General features: G+C 40.8%; 6 protein-coding genes across 6 annotated transcripts; all 6 read right to left on the bottom strand.

Moving 5' to 3' along the window:
• Positions 1 to 4,870: 4,870 nt before the first annotated feature.
• Positions 4,871 to 5,146, bottom strand: LSM04_009644 (uncharacterized protein; the record flags this gene model as incomplete). Its single annotated transcript, XM_067330550.1, has 1 exon — positions 4,871 to 5,146. One exon carries the CDS (start codon positions 5,144 to 5,146, stop codon positions 4,871 to 4,873), a length of 276 nt encoding a protein of 91 aa, XP_067194664.1.
• Positions 5,147 to 6,551: 1,405 nt separating this feature from the next.
• Positions 6,552 to 8,492, bottom strand: LSM04_002818 (SET domain; the record flags this gene model as incomplete). Its single annotated transcript, XM_067330548.1, has 1 exon — positions 6,552 to 8,492. The coding sequence occupies one exon, from the start codon at positions 8,490 to 8,492 to the stop codon at positions 6,552 to 6,554; it is 1,941 nt and encodes a 646-aa protein (XP_067194495.1).
• Positions 8,493 to 9,219: 727 nt separating this feature from the next.
• Positions 9,220 to 10,884, bottom strand: LSM04_006261 (uncharacterized protein; the record flags this gene model as incomplete). The annotated part of the gene is made up of 1 exon (XM_067330547.1): positions 9,220 to 10,884. The coding sequence occupies one exon, from the start codon at positions 10,882 to 10,884 to the stop codon at positions 9,220 to 9,222; it is 1,665 nt and encodes a 554-aa protein (XP_067194580.1).
• Positions 10,885 to 11,304: 420 nt separating this feature from the next.
• Positions 11,305 to 11,622, bottom strand: LSM04_001089 (Divalent ion tolerance protein; the record flags this gene model as incomplete). Its single annotated transcript, XM_067330546.1, has 1 exon — positions 11,305 to 11,622. One exon carries the CDS (start codon positions 11,620 to 11,622, stop codon positions 11,305 to 11,307), a length of 318 nt encoding a protein of 105 aa, XP_067194462.1.
• A 678-nt stretch (positions 11,623 to 12,300) lies between these two features.
• LSM04_008434 (Calcineurin-like phosphoesterase domain) lies at positions 12,301 to 13,032 on the bottom strand (the record flags this gene model as incomplete). Its single annotated transcript, XM_067330545.1, has 1 exon — positions 12,301 to 13,032. One exon carries the CDS (start codon positions 13,030 to 13,032, stop codon positions 12,301 to 12,303), a length of 732 nt encoding a protein of 243 aa, XP_067194630.1.
• Positions 13,033 to 13,408: 376 nt separating this feature from the next.
• Positions 13,409 to 14,632, bottom strand: LSM04_008607 (Cilia- and flagella-associated protein 300; the record flags this gene model as incomplete). The annotated part of the gene is made up of 1 exon (XM_067330544.1): positions 13,409 to 14,632. One exon carries the CDS (start codon positions 14,630 to 14,632, stop codon positions 13,409 to 13,411), a length of 1,224 nt encoding a protein of 407 aa, XP_067194633.1.
• Between the last annotated feature and the right edge of the window lie 26 nt (positions 14,633 to 14,658).

Raw genomic sequence — 14,658 nt, 5'->3', positions numbered from 1 at the left:
CATATCACCAGTGAAGTTATTGTCTTTTCGTGCCACACCAGGGAACTGCCAGCACGTACTCCGCTGCAGATAACGGCGTCTCCGCCAACCATCAACATCCACAGATGGGATGCCAAACACAATGAGGTAATCACGCTCCCTCCATTTCTGCAGTGTACTGTGTGGGATGTAGCGCAGTTCATCAGCAATGTTGGTGTTCTTCAGCAACGTAGCTGTCGTAGAGGTATGATCATTGTCCATATCAGAAGAATCCGCAAAAGCGTCTTCAGAGGCAGGATCCATATTTAAACATATTACAAGCGACAAAAACAAAAAGGGCACAATAATACATGCCGCAAAGTCAATAACCCTGCAGAACCATACTCCTGGCGATCGTTTCTTCATTTTCAATCTATTGTTCCCTGTCAGCAGAGAGCAAAAGCAATGAAAGGAAGAAAAAAAAATAGCCAACGAGGTCATGCAAGTCATCGCAGGATATGTTGAGGTTATACACACAGAGGCGTTAGAGAATTGTGGAGGTCACACACAGTGCAACGCCATGCATGCAAAGCAAAGGTGTATATCTCCAGTGAAGTTATTTCTTCTTCTCGCAACACCAGGGTACCGCCAACACGTATTCCGCTGCAGATAACGACGTCTTCGCCTCTCATCAATGTCCACAGATGGGATGCCAAACACAATCAGGTAATTACGCTGAGTCCACGTATCTACAGTACTCTGTGGAATATATCGAAACGCATCGCCCAGTGAAAGCCGTATTGGCGAAGAGACAATTGTGTTGTTCGAAACTGTACATGGTGCAGCATGCTCCTCCGTAAATAACTCAGAAGTAATTATGCAGAATGGAGGATAATGAAAATCCTCCTAACAAAGCAAGCAACGCAAGAAATATAATCGGATAAATAAGGAACACATTTTGCGATAATGGCACTAACCACTTCCCTTTTACACGTCCCATTTACGGGATGAAGCAATGTCGCTTTGTCAGTGAGTCAAGGCAGTACAAGAAAAGTGCAAAGAAGAGTACATAGGAGTGAGGAGCAAAAAGCAAACATTTAACGTACACCCATTCTCTGAGAAAGAGAAGGAGAAAGAGTGCCGTGTTGGGGAGTTATGCAAAAAGAGACAAATCAAGTTCGAAAAAGACGCAAGCAAAAGTCTAAGATGCCACAGAAAAGCAAAAATGTATCTTAACGGTTAAACGGACTGACAATGGCCCAAACACGTAGACAGCCCAAAGGGACAGTAAGGCTCCACACGATTTAACTGTAGCCCCGACGGCAGCCATCAACACAACAAAAAAGAGAAAAAAAAACAGTCGAGAAAACAGTATGCAATCAGAACACATACAGAAATGAGGAAAAGTGGAAAAAAATGAGAAAGACGACTCAAAGGAAAACCCCCACGGGCGTAGAGACAAAAGCAGAAGGACACCCAATCAAAAGAGGACGAATGCCCAGACCATTTGCCCAGAACCACAGGCCAAATACCATTAAAACATCGACAAACAAGAAAATGAAAAGCGACGACCACCAAGCTGCTTTAAATTTCTAGGTCGAGGCCCATCGTGGTCCTTAAATCGGTCCATCAATTCCATGTACTCATGCTCCCGCACGCGGTGTATCATTATAGAACTGCTTCCGACCCTGCGTGTACGGAGACAAAAAGTGTATAACACGGGCCCAACGCAAAATGATACTTCATAGTCCCACCCAATTATTCCTTCTACCTTTGCTGCATATATTGCACCCCAATAAATTCCACCTTCGTGGAAGTACTTGTAAATCCGTAAAGAACTGCGGCACACGCAGGAATATGTCATCATCTCCCTTGGAGAAGAAACTCGCATTAGGGAACAGCTTCAGCGCCGTCTGGAACCAGAAAAATGTCTTTCGGCTCATTCCAATTTCAGCCTCCATGCCCCAGTAACCATGTGTGCCAATCCTCTTATTAGTTGTCGCACGGCCTTCATTCATCGGCAGTGTAATGATATCATGATACGCCTCCACTTCTTTCAACAGTGCAGCAGAGTAATTGTATCCCTGTGATGGGTGCCGTGCAAGCACATACAGCACCAACATATCACCAGTGAAGTTATTGTCTTTTCGTGCCACACCAGGGAACTGCCAACACGTACTCCGCTGCAGATAACGGCGTCTCCGCCAACCATCAACATCCACAGATGGGATGCCAAACACAATGAGGTAATCACGCTCCCTCCATTTCTGCAGTGTACTGTGTGGGATGTAGCGCAGTTCATCAGCAATGTTGGTGTTCTTCAGCAACGTAGCTGTCGTAGAGGTATGATCATTGTCCATATCAGAAGAATCCGCAAAAGCGTCTTCAGAGGCAGGATCCATATTTAAACATATTACAAGCGACAAAAACAAAAAGAGCACAATAATACATGCCGCAAAGTCAATAACCCTGCAGAACCATACTCCTGGCGATCGTTTCTTCATTTTCAATCTATTGTTCCCTGTCAGCAGAGAGCAAAAGCAATGAAAGGAAGAAAAAAATAGCCAACGAGGTCATGCAAGTCATCGCAGGATGTGTTGAGGTTATACACACAGAGGCGTTAGAGAATTGTGGAGGTCACACACAGTGCAACGCCGTGCATGCAAAGCAAAGGTTTCACTGCCCATAGTGCTACATGAACACACTTAGCATTGCGTGGCCGCAGAGAGAGGTCGAGAATACACAAGGGGTTTCACATACAGCAGTGAAGAGCAAAGAGAGACTGCCACACAGTCACAGTCCCATTCATCACAACACAGAGAGCAAGATTTAGATATGTCTGTTTAAGGCAACACCGGAAAAGGGGGAATTAATTAAGCAACAAATGTTACTATACCCTTCAAAGGACAAGGAAAACAATGTAGTACAACACCACAGACACAATCACTCTGCAATACAGCACGTCAGAGCATTACAGAGTTAGAGTCAGCACCTAACGTAGTTCCCAGCCCAAAGAGAGGAATTCGCAAGTCAATACACACACCACATTTAACACCACACGATGGCCTCCAAAGACCACTGGGCCCCAGATAGCGCTGAAACTCAGACACCAGTCAAAACCCAAAAAGGGCGTTAATCACAGAGACACACAGGACAGAAAAACGCATAACACCATGCACCATCCACAGCTACGACTGCTTATTTACAGAGAAACCGAAAGCTATTTTTCTCGAGGAGAACTCTTTTTCTTGGTCTGGATCCTCTAATTCTCTCAAACCTTTTCATTAGTTTCTCATAATCATCTTCACGCAAGTGGTGCACCATGATAGAACTGCGCCGTACAGGACCTGTACGAACTCCACTGTAAACATCATGGAAGGAACACCCCAACTCCTTTACAAAAACAACACGACTGTGGTACCCAGCCTTACGCAACACAAGTCCAACCATGGCATCTTCAGAGTACAGCTCCAGCGCTCCATACTCCGCTTCCCGACCACTGCTGTACGGCTGACTTATCAAACGCTGCAGTGGCGTGTATGACACAATACGCTGAACAGCATCCCTGCCAAGTGTGTAGCAGGGACCCAACGCGAAGCGGTACTTCACAGTAACATTGCCCTCACGCAACCTTGCTGGGCAAAGATCACCCCAGTAAAGGCCACGGCGTGGTAGAGTACGAAGATCCGTAAGGAACTGAGGTACACGGAGAAACATATCATCGTCACCCTTCGCAATAAAGAGAACTTTGGGGAAGAAGCGAAGGACAAATTCAAACCACGTTATAAGTTTACGACTTACACCCACATGTGCTTCAGCATCCCAAGCTCCGTAAACACCAACAGTTTTATTGGACCTCATTTTACCTTCATTTATTGGTACCGTAATAACATCATGCCACTCAGTAGCTTCTTTCACTAGTGCATCAGTGTATCCATAACGATTAGAAAGACGCTTTCCAAGTAGATACAACACCAACATATCTCCAGTGAAGTTATTTCTTCTTCTCGCAACACCATGGTACCGCCAACACGTATTCCGCTGCAGATAACGACGTCTTCGCCTCTCATCAATGTCCACAGATGGGATGCCAAACACAATCAGGTAATTACGCTGAGTCCACGTATCTACAGTACTCTGTGGAATATATCGAAACGCATCGCCCAGTGAAAGCCGTATTGGCGAAGAGACAATTGTGTTGTTCGAAACTGTACATGGTGCAGCATGCTCCTCCGTAAATAACTCAGAAGTAATATGCAGAATGGAGGATAATGAAAATCCTCCTAACAAAGCAAGCAACGCAAGAAATATAATCGGATAAATAAGGAACACATTTTGCGATAATGGCACTAACCACTTCCCTTTTACACGTCCCATTTACGGGATGAAGCAATGTCGCTTTGTCAGTGAGTCAAGGCAGTACAAGAAAAGTGCAAAGAAGAGTACATAGGAGTGAGGAGCAAAAAGCAAACATTTAACGTACACCCATTCTCTGAGAAAGAGAAGGAGAAAGAGTGCCGTGTTGGGGAGCTATGCAAAAAGAGACAAATCAAGTTCGAAAAAGACGCAAGCAAAAGTCTAAGATGCCACAGAAAAGCAAAAATGTATCTTAACGGTTAAACGGACTGACAATGGCCCAAACACGTAGACAGCCCAAAGGGACAGTAAGGCTCCACACGATTTAACTGTAGCCCCGACGGCAGCCATCAACACAACAAAAAAGAGAAAAAAAAAACAGTCGAGAAAACAGTATGCAATCAGAACACATACAGAAATGAGGAAAAGTGGAAAAAAATGAGAAAGACGACTCAAAGGGAAACCCCCACGGGCGTAGAGACAAAAGCAGAAGGACACCCAATCAAAAGAGGACGAATGCCCAGACCATTTGCCCAGAACCACAGGCCAAATACCATTAAAACATCGACAAACAAGAAAATGAAAAGCGACGACCACCAAGCTGCTTTAAATTTCTAGGTCGAGGCCCATCGTGGTCCTTAAATCGGTCCATCAATTCCATGTACTCATGCTCCCGCACGCGGTGTATCATTATAGAACTGCTTCCGACCCTGCGTGTACGGAGTCCCTGGTGAATATCGTGAAACGAGCACCGTTTCTCCATCACAAAGTAAACACCAGCCTTCCTGGCGCTCCTCAACAAGAGTCCAATCATGACATCTTCATGCTGCATTCGCCTAGATATAAATTCATCCTCACGCTCCACGGAGTACGGGGTATACACCAACTCTCTTATGGGCTTGTTTGAGACAACGTACTCAACCAAATTCCTCGAAAGTGTATAACACGGGCCCAACGCAAATTGGTACTTTAGCACGGAATTATTCCTTCGTACCTTTGCTGGAAAAAACGCACCCCAGTAAATTCCACGCTTTGGCAGTACACGCAAATCCGTGAGGAACTGCGGCACACGCAGGAATATGTCATCATCTCCCTTGGAGAAGAAACTCGCATTAGGGAACAGCTTCAGCGCCGTCTGGAACCAGAAAAATGTCTTTCGGCTCATTCCAATTTCAGCCTCCATGCCCCAATTATCATGTGTGCCAATCCTCTTATTAGTTGTCGCACGGCCTTCATTCATCGGCAGTGTAATGATATCATGATACGCCTCCACTTCTTTCAACAGTGCAGCAGAGTAATTGTATCCCTGTGATGGGTGCCGTGCAAGCACATACAGCACCAACATATCACCAGTGAAGTTATTGTCTTTTCGTGCCACACCAGGGAACTGCCAGCACGTACTCCGCTGCAGATAACGGCGTCTCCGCCAACCATCAACATCCACAGATGGGATGCCAAACACAATGAGGTAATCACGCTCCCTCCATTTCTGCAGTGTACTGTGTGGGATGTAGCGCAGTTCATCAGCAATGTTGGTGTTCTTCAGCAACGTAGCTGTCGTAGAGGTATGATCATTGTCCATATCAGAAGAATCCGCAAAAGCGTCTTCAGAGGCAGGATCCATATTTAAACATATTACAAGCGACAAAAACAAAAAGGGCACAATAATACATGCCGCAAAGTCAATAACCCTGCAGAACCATACTCCTGGCGATCGTTTCTTCATTTTCAATCTATTGTTCCCTGTCAGCAGAGAGCAAAAGCAATGAAAGGAAGAAAAAAAATAGCCAACGAGGTCATGCAAGTCATCGCAGGATATGTTGAGGTTATACACACAGAGGCGTTAGAGAATTGTGGAGGTCACACACAGTGCAACGCCATGCATGCAAAGCAAAGGTGTATATATGGTTTAAAACAAACTTTGTATAGCTGTTCTTCCCATTGCCATTTCTTACGTATTTTTAGTAAAAATGGATATGGTTCTCTTTCTCTTGTCTTTTGACTTGGAGAAAAACTAGTACGTTTACTTTGATATATATTACATATATCCAATGACGTACTACGCAGTTTCCTATTTTGTTTCAACTATACAATATTGGATAGATAATTTATTTTCTAGCTCCACTTTAGAACTATTAATTATTGTAAATATTTAGTCCAATTCGCGAATAGCATGCCTTTAAAATAAACCCAACCATATAAAACATATAAAGTACTGGAATGTTCTCCTGTGACTGTTAACGTTCTTGTGCTTGTGTACAATCCGCAGAACGTAAGAGTGGTGGTGTTGTTTCTGTTGTGAACTGTACATGTGGTGTTTCCTCTGCGTTTTGGATGTGTATTGCAGCGGCCTTATCATCTGCACGGCGACGTAGTGGAAGAAAGCCGAATCGATATAATGTGTAGGAGAGAGAATAGCAGCGGGAGAAGAGTAATGTTAATTCATCACCGGTCTCCACTTCACAGAGCGCACGAACCACCGCACACGGTATACCATCAGAAGATTCCATCCCGTTATGTTTTAAATGATTGTCATGCTGTCTAACTGTATTTGTTGCCACACTATTAGCAGAGAGGTTTTCAACCGTTATTGCCGTGTTTGCCACACCGCCTGGGGGATGTTGTAACATATCTATTACAGGAAGTATAGTGGGAATGATATGTGGGTTAAAGTCATTCACATGCAGGCGTTTGTGATCAACCGCACCAAATACACGATCCATAAATGTCCAATGTAACTTTGATACGAGACGCGTCCATATATCTTCTACTTTTTGCATACGTTTATCCTCTGTGCAAATACTATCAAAATAATCTGTTCGTTGTCGTACAGGAAGATGATGTTGACGAGAAAGTACAACACGGAAAGCCCAATTTAAATCTTCTATACAAGGTGGCTCTAGTCTTTCACTTGTCATACTATTGTTTGGAGAGTAATTAGTTCTTTTATGTTTTTCAACAGTTTCTTTCTCTTCTGTCTCTTTATCGAAAGTAGATGTTTGACAATTCTCTTTAATACAACATGAAATTTCATAAGATTCCAACCATGCTGTGTGAATTTGCCTTAAATAATGCATAAAGCGGTTACAGTGATCATTGTATTCAAGATGAGTGGGTGGATCTAGTACACCAGCGTGAAGTTCACGAATAAGATCATCGTCAAATGGAGCAAGAAGACGCAAGTATGGGTAAAGTGGACTACATGTTCCTTCTGCCTTTTCACAGGCGAGTAGTACTGCAGTATATACTTGATCAATAAACAACGGATGTGGTACTGGATCGAAACTAGACTTTCTCTTATTTACTATTGCTTCAATAGTGGCATAGGATGGAGCACCACGACGTTGTGCAGCCATAGAATAACGTTCAAGGGTTTCAGAATTTAATACCAAACCCCATAATAATAAAGATGATGAATTGGATACTGTACTACTATTTTTATCTTGTTCTTTGTGTTGTTCATTTAACGATACATCACTTAGAGGAATCGCAAATATGACTTCACCTGCATGAAAATCTTTGCGTGCTATCAACCCTCGTGTATATTGACGTCTCAAACTAAATTCAATATTTTCTTCCAATTGCTTAAATAAAGCTGAGCATCCATTATCATTCAGTTGATCACGTAACCATGCAATAAACTCCATCACATGCTCTTCTGAAATTGTTCCCATAGAATCTGTGGAAATCCAATTCTCAACACGAATTCTTTGCTTCCCTAACAGTGGTGAAGTCAAACTTGATGCCCACATAGGGAGTAATGGCTTTGGTGTGTTATTTGGTACAACGTGAACAGACAACGCGTCAATTGGAATACGATCATGTGGATCCGCAATAAAAGAGAATTGCGGTCGCTGACGTAAACCTGTAAGTGCTGTTGGGCCTATTCCTATAACTGGGGTATTAGTAGATGATGGTGTTATTGGTTCTTTTTCCTCACAAGATGATGATGATGATGATAAAGGATTTGTTTTGACTTTGGGAGTGTTATGTATTGATAATGGTGTAGCATCTATAGTGACTGCTGTGTGAAATTTTTTTTCCTTGTTTATTTCTATATTTTCTACTGGGGCACTATTTCCATTTTCTACTGTTTCTTCCGTTGATGGGGATGTATGAGCTGTGTTTTGATTAGACGAAATGGTGCTGCTCTTTCTTATCTCATGTGGTAAAAGCATAGTAGGTGTATAAGAAATACATCGGGTAAAAGGAATAATACTTGAATCTCGAGAAATGAATGAATGAAGCCTCATATTTTTTTATTAAAAACTCTTTTACACCTCTTCTATTTCTAGACTCTAAAATAATAATAAAAAACAAGCAAGCTTGTATTGCCTTTGTTTTACTATATATATATATATTTTCTTTTCGTTTCTTTTTCTTCTACCTTTTGTTAGTTCACTGTGTCATAAAAGTCAAAGGGCCTGAAAATAACAGAGAAAAGAGAAATTAAAACGAAAAATTATTATTTAAAAAACATAATCACACATGAAGCAAAAACATATACGTATATACCTACGAAAATAAAATAATCAAGACACAAATATGTGTGTATTTATTGCAATTAAACACAATAAAGTAAAATCAATATACACACCTGTACTTCTACTAGCAAAGTTGCAATAGAAAGTGTATGGTAATTACACATAGACGTTTCTGTATATGTGTAAAGAGTATACCCATTTTACCATATTAGGTGCATTTTGAGCTTCGATTATTTCTATTCTTTCTTTTTTTTTCTGTATTTATATATATAAAAAAAAACTTCTCTCTTCTGTATTACTTTTTTCTTCTTTTTTTTACTTTGTAAAGCCTGTAATTAGTACGTGGCAAGGTGTTCATTGAACAAGTATCACAGAGGCACCACAAACATACACACACACACAAACAGTAAAAAGATCCCTTTTAGTAATGAATTTTGGTCCTTTTAGAACGAGTACCAAGGGACACATTTTTAGTAGAACTAGGCTCAAACGCCGGCACCGTCTCTAAAGGTTTTGCAAAATTCATTTGCTCTGTAGGGGCGGGTGGATTCGTTTTTGCAGGTACGCCAAATGGGTTAGAAAATGAAGATGATGATGATGAAGGATCACCATTAGTTTGAGACGCCGCAAATGGATTTGATCCCCCTATAGAAGTATTCATTGCGAACGTCATATTTGTTGCAGGTGTATTAGTTGAATTGACTGGTGCTATACTTTGTTGAGAAGCACTGAACGGATTCGTACTTGCGGTATTCGTTGATATCACTTCAGGGGCAACAACTGGTGTCTGCGCTACGGAGGCAGTGGTGGTGGTGGGAGTGGTTCCAAATGAAAAACCTCCCATGGCGCCTGTTGTCCCTGCAGGAACCGCCGGTGGTTTATTCTCTATTGTTGTTGGAAAGGCAGAAGAGGAAGAGGATGTTGTTGCTGTTGTCGCACTCTCCGCTGCTGGCTTTATCATTTTATTAAATCCAAATCCTCCAGTTCCAGTTCCACTTCCACTTCCTCCACTTACTACAGTTGTGGTATTCGATCCTACGGTTGAACCCGCCGGTGCTGTTAATAAAATCCCCACTGATGCATCTCCTCCTCCTCCTCCTCCTCTTGTTGTTGTTCCTGTTGTTATTCCCATTCCTGTTCCCGTTGTTGTTGCTGTGGATTGTTGTGCCTTCAAGTCTGCCACGGTACTCTGCAGGACGGCGAGGGCGGCGGCGGTTTGCTTCGCATCCCTCTGCAGTGTGGTGATGTCGGCGCGGCAGACATTCAAAAGGGCGGGGGCGCCACTCAACGCGCCGCTGAGGGCCGCGTGGCGGTCGGCGTGAAGTTCCACGTGGGCCGTTAAATGTGCGACGGCGGCCCGCAGTTCTTCAACCGCACGATCGGCTGCGCTGCGGGCCCTTTCATTTTCTTCGCGACTGCGGCGCAACTCCGCGCGGGTCTCCGTGACGAGCGTGTGCAGCGATTCATATTGCGATCGCAGTTGCTGCAGCTCCGCCGTATTCGTCTGTATCGCATGGGCATTATGCAGACTGCTAGGATAGTTATTATTATTATGAGTATTAGTATTAGTATTGTACGGGAGATGATCGTAGAGGGGTTCTTTGCGTGGGAGTTTCGAACGTCTGTGGGACTCGATGGATGCGTTTAAATGCGCCCGCTCCTCCTCTATTGAAACAGGACGCACAGGGCCTTGATGATCAGCAGCGTACGGGTCTACTAATGCCCCGCTATTGTGAGTCGAATGTCCCGTACGATCTCTTTTACTTCTTTGCCGTTGTTGTTGTTGTTGTTTTTGATGTTGTTGTTGCTCTTGTGTGGATGGTGTTAATTCTTGATAACTTTCTTCGCCCATTCCGCCTCGTCCGTGTGTTGGCGGTAATGGTTGACTGAGGGCGAGACTCTCTACGGAGATGTTCGGCGTAAGAAAGAGTGGCGGCGGCACAGGCATACGATCATCCTGCACGTAGTAATTATGCACAATTGGCGCTGCAGCACTTACACGTGGAAGTGATGGTGGACGTGTGGGTGAAGTGTGGGATGATTGATAGGCGTAAAAATCATCCCGCGCAGAAGCGTTGGGCCGCATTATGGAGAGAGAAAAAAAAAGTGAAAGAGAAAAAGACTCTCCTCACGTGTAAAATACTAAAGTATATACTAAGAAGATAAAAGACCAAATAAACATATATATATATATATATACAAAGAAAGAGAAAGAGAAGAAAAACACAAGAAAAGAGAGATAGATAGAATACAAGAGTTTATTTTGTATTCATCCATCAGGTAAATTAAACACACATACAGCAAGAGAGAAAAAGATTACATTCACACCAGCACCCTGTACTTTCATTCAAAAAATTATCCACGGCACTAAGCATCTTTTAGATAAATACACTCTCATTAGTGATCATTGTTTCGACGTTCTTTTTACAATAGTAGTAGTAGTATTAGTATTAGTAATAGTAATCCCTATTGTTTTCTTTTTATTTTTTATCTTTGATTATTTCTGTTACTTTATTGCAGTACTCTCTGTAAGCCACTTGAGATAACTCTCACTTCCATGTCCCATTGCCACACTAATCACCTCTGGTACTTCATACGGGTGTTTGGCCTTCACCTCCGCAATAACCCGCTCCACAAGGGCGGTTTGTGTTTTAATTAACAGCAGACATTCCTGTTCCTCATTTAATTGACCTTCCCATTGAAATATAGACGTTACGGTGGGAATAATATTTACACAAGCTGCTGTTTTGTTTGAAACGAGATGTCGCGAAATCTCCCGTGCCACTTCCATTGTGGGTGTCGTCACATAACAGAGAGAAAACATTGAAAATAATGTTTTAAATAGATATGTATTGGATTCCCTGTTGTTGTTGTTGTTGTTGTTGTTATGTTATTTAAAGGTATATAACGGCTACAGATGAAAAAAAAATGTATTTAAATAAAATACCCCTTTAGTTATGTAATGTTAAGAAAGAGCAAAGTAAAATAACAAAGGAATAAAAGAAAAATAAACCAAAAGAGATAGAAAATTCAGCCTTTCATATAAAAGAAAGGAGATATGTATAGAATATTCAGTTGAATACTTCTTAATAAATAGATAACCACAATAAACAATGCGGTAAAAAACTAGCGTAAGTCTCTCTCTCTCTCTCTCTCTCTATATATATATATATATATATATATTTCTCTCTATTTATTGTGGTGCACTGAATGTTCATTCAAAATTCGTTCTTCCTTAGCAATAAGCAAAAAAAAAAAACTTTAATTGTTTTCTTTTCTTATTGATATTTCTCCAATAAGTTACAGCAAACACTACTTCACTCAATCCATTTTAAAACAAAAAACAAAAAACAGAGAAGAATCACTTTAAAAAAGCACATCCTCCTATCCATATATGCTTTCCTTCTATATATATATATATATATATATATATATATATTTATTTATTTATTTATTTATTTATTTATTTATTTATTTATTTATTTATTTATTTATTTATTTCTCACATACTCGCACCTCCTCCCTTCCACCCTGGCACAGATACCAGTGATGCCCCTGGATAAATCAATGCGGTGAGTTTCCCGCCATACACACAACGACTATCAATTCCAAACGCAAATGCATGTTTCTGCAAGTTTCGCCGGGCATCGTGTCCAAACACAACAACTTCAGGTCCACGCCATAATGAAGCCCACGGCACACCGTCCTTTGTATCATCTGAAACAATAATTGATCCATCCCTTTCTGCAACGAGATTACGCATCGTGGTGATATCATTTATCTTTTGCTTTTCCAGTGGCAGCTGTGGATGTAGGCCGGCATGCACGATAATGAGATTGTGAGAGGGAATACGTAAAATATGTGGAAGATTGGAAAGATAGGTTTCAAACTCTGATGAAAGTGTTCGTGCTAATGGGGCTAATGTGGAATTACGATATTTTTCTGGTATTTCACCCTCTGTACGTAAGGCGTGTGCGACTTTCAGTAGTTTTACATCATGATTGCCCAATACACTACGAGCACCAAGACTTCGCAGTAGTGTTAACACACCAATAGAGTCTGGTCCTTTATTCACTAAATCCCCAACAGTGATAAGTAGATCCTTCTCTTTATCAAATTTAACTGTTCGGAGTAATTCCTGCAATTGTGCCAAACAACCATGAATATCACCCACAATTATTACACGACCTTTGGGAGAGAATATAGTCTCCACACGGGCGTATTTATCTTTCATTAATAAACGAAATAAAATGAAAACGTATATATATAAATGAATCTATACGTATGTGTGTATGTACTGTGTTTACTACTACACCTATGTAGATTAGAAACAAATAGAAAAATAAAAACGGAATAAAACAGGCCAAATTTAGATGAAAACATATTTAGAAAAACAAAACAAAAAAGGAAATAACCGTCATATGATGTATTTCAAAGTAAAATAAAATAAAAGAAAACAAGGTACGTCCTTTTTTTTCTTTATTTTATTTTATTTCATCAAAATATGAAACAAATTCTAAGTTATTCATACTTTATTTACATCACCCTGAATAAATACAGAGAAAGAGACACACGTAATAAGATATCACTATTCAGAATATCAACTTTATCTAAAAACAATGATACCATATCACCACCTCTGCAATTCCTGGATTAATACACACATAACAGTAATTTAGATTACTTGGTTCTGCCTCATCACTGCGAGGAAAGAGACGTAATCCACTTACTTCCTGCACCGATACCACTGTAGATATGACTTCAGGAATCAACGTTGTATTTCCCACATCCACCTCACGGTCTGGTTCATCCATTGAACTATCACCACCATCAGTATTATTATTATTATTATTATTATTATTATTATTATTATTATTATTATTATTATTATTATTATTATTATTATTATTATTATTATTATTATTATTATTTATTGTTGAATCCTTTAATGGAATTGCACGAATCGTCACAAGAGATTTATACCACATGCGTGCGGCCTCCAAATAGACTGTGAAATCCTCATCCCACTGATTGTTTGTACCACCACCAGCCACAAAACGCCAAATAATATGATATAAAAACTCCGCTCGCTCCTTTTTATTAAAAATCAAACGTAAATCAGAAATTTGTATTTGTGCAGCCGCACTATAAGAAAACATATCACTATTTATATCATCATCATCATCACGGCATACGGCGGTGTTATGTACGAATAAGAAAAGGGCTCGTAATTCATCTGTGACGGGAATATCATGCGGGAGATATATATCACCTCTCTTCACAATAGGCATTCGAACACCATCAAAGGAATCCATACAATTATCAATATAATTATCATTATTTTTATTATTACAGTTTTTCATAGAAATAGCGTTATCTTTACCATTGGATTCCACACAACGCACAACACCAGCCTCCACAATACGTTTAAATGGATCTAACGTTATCCAATTACAGGAAAGTTCACTATACACCAAACCACTATGTGTATGATGAGAAGAAACATCCAGTCCAAGTGCCTCTCGCACAACTGTTGAATCAAATAAAGCGGAAAGAAATTCCTGCAAAAGGCCTTTATGAAAACCAGAGAATCGTAGCGATCCTAATACACCTCCACCACCACTATTACTATTATTATTATTACTATTACTAATCGTATTATTACTTACACCATTGAAATGATCTTCTTCCAGTTGAAAGCGAAAGGCACAAATACGTGTATTGGGCCTCAACCCCCATCTCTCCTGTACTTCTTTAAAGAAGGGGTCATTTAATACAGTTTCAAAGCGTTCGTGTCGGAATCGTTCAAACGAAAAACGTTGTTGTACTACCATAACTCTTCCTTATTCCTTTTATTTAT

Source organism: Trypanosoma melophagium, assembly GCF_022059095.1.
Source record: "Trypanosoma melophagium isolate St. Kilda chromosome Unknown ctg11segment0, whole genome shotgun sequence".
NCBI classification, from domain to species: domain Eukaryota; phylum Euglenozoa; class Kinetoplastea; order Trypanosomatida; family Trypanosomatidae; genus Trypanosoma; species Trypanosoma melophagium.
This window is presented reverse-complemented; position numbering and strand designations above follow the sequence as displayed.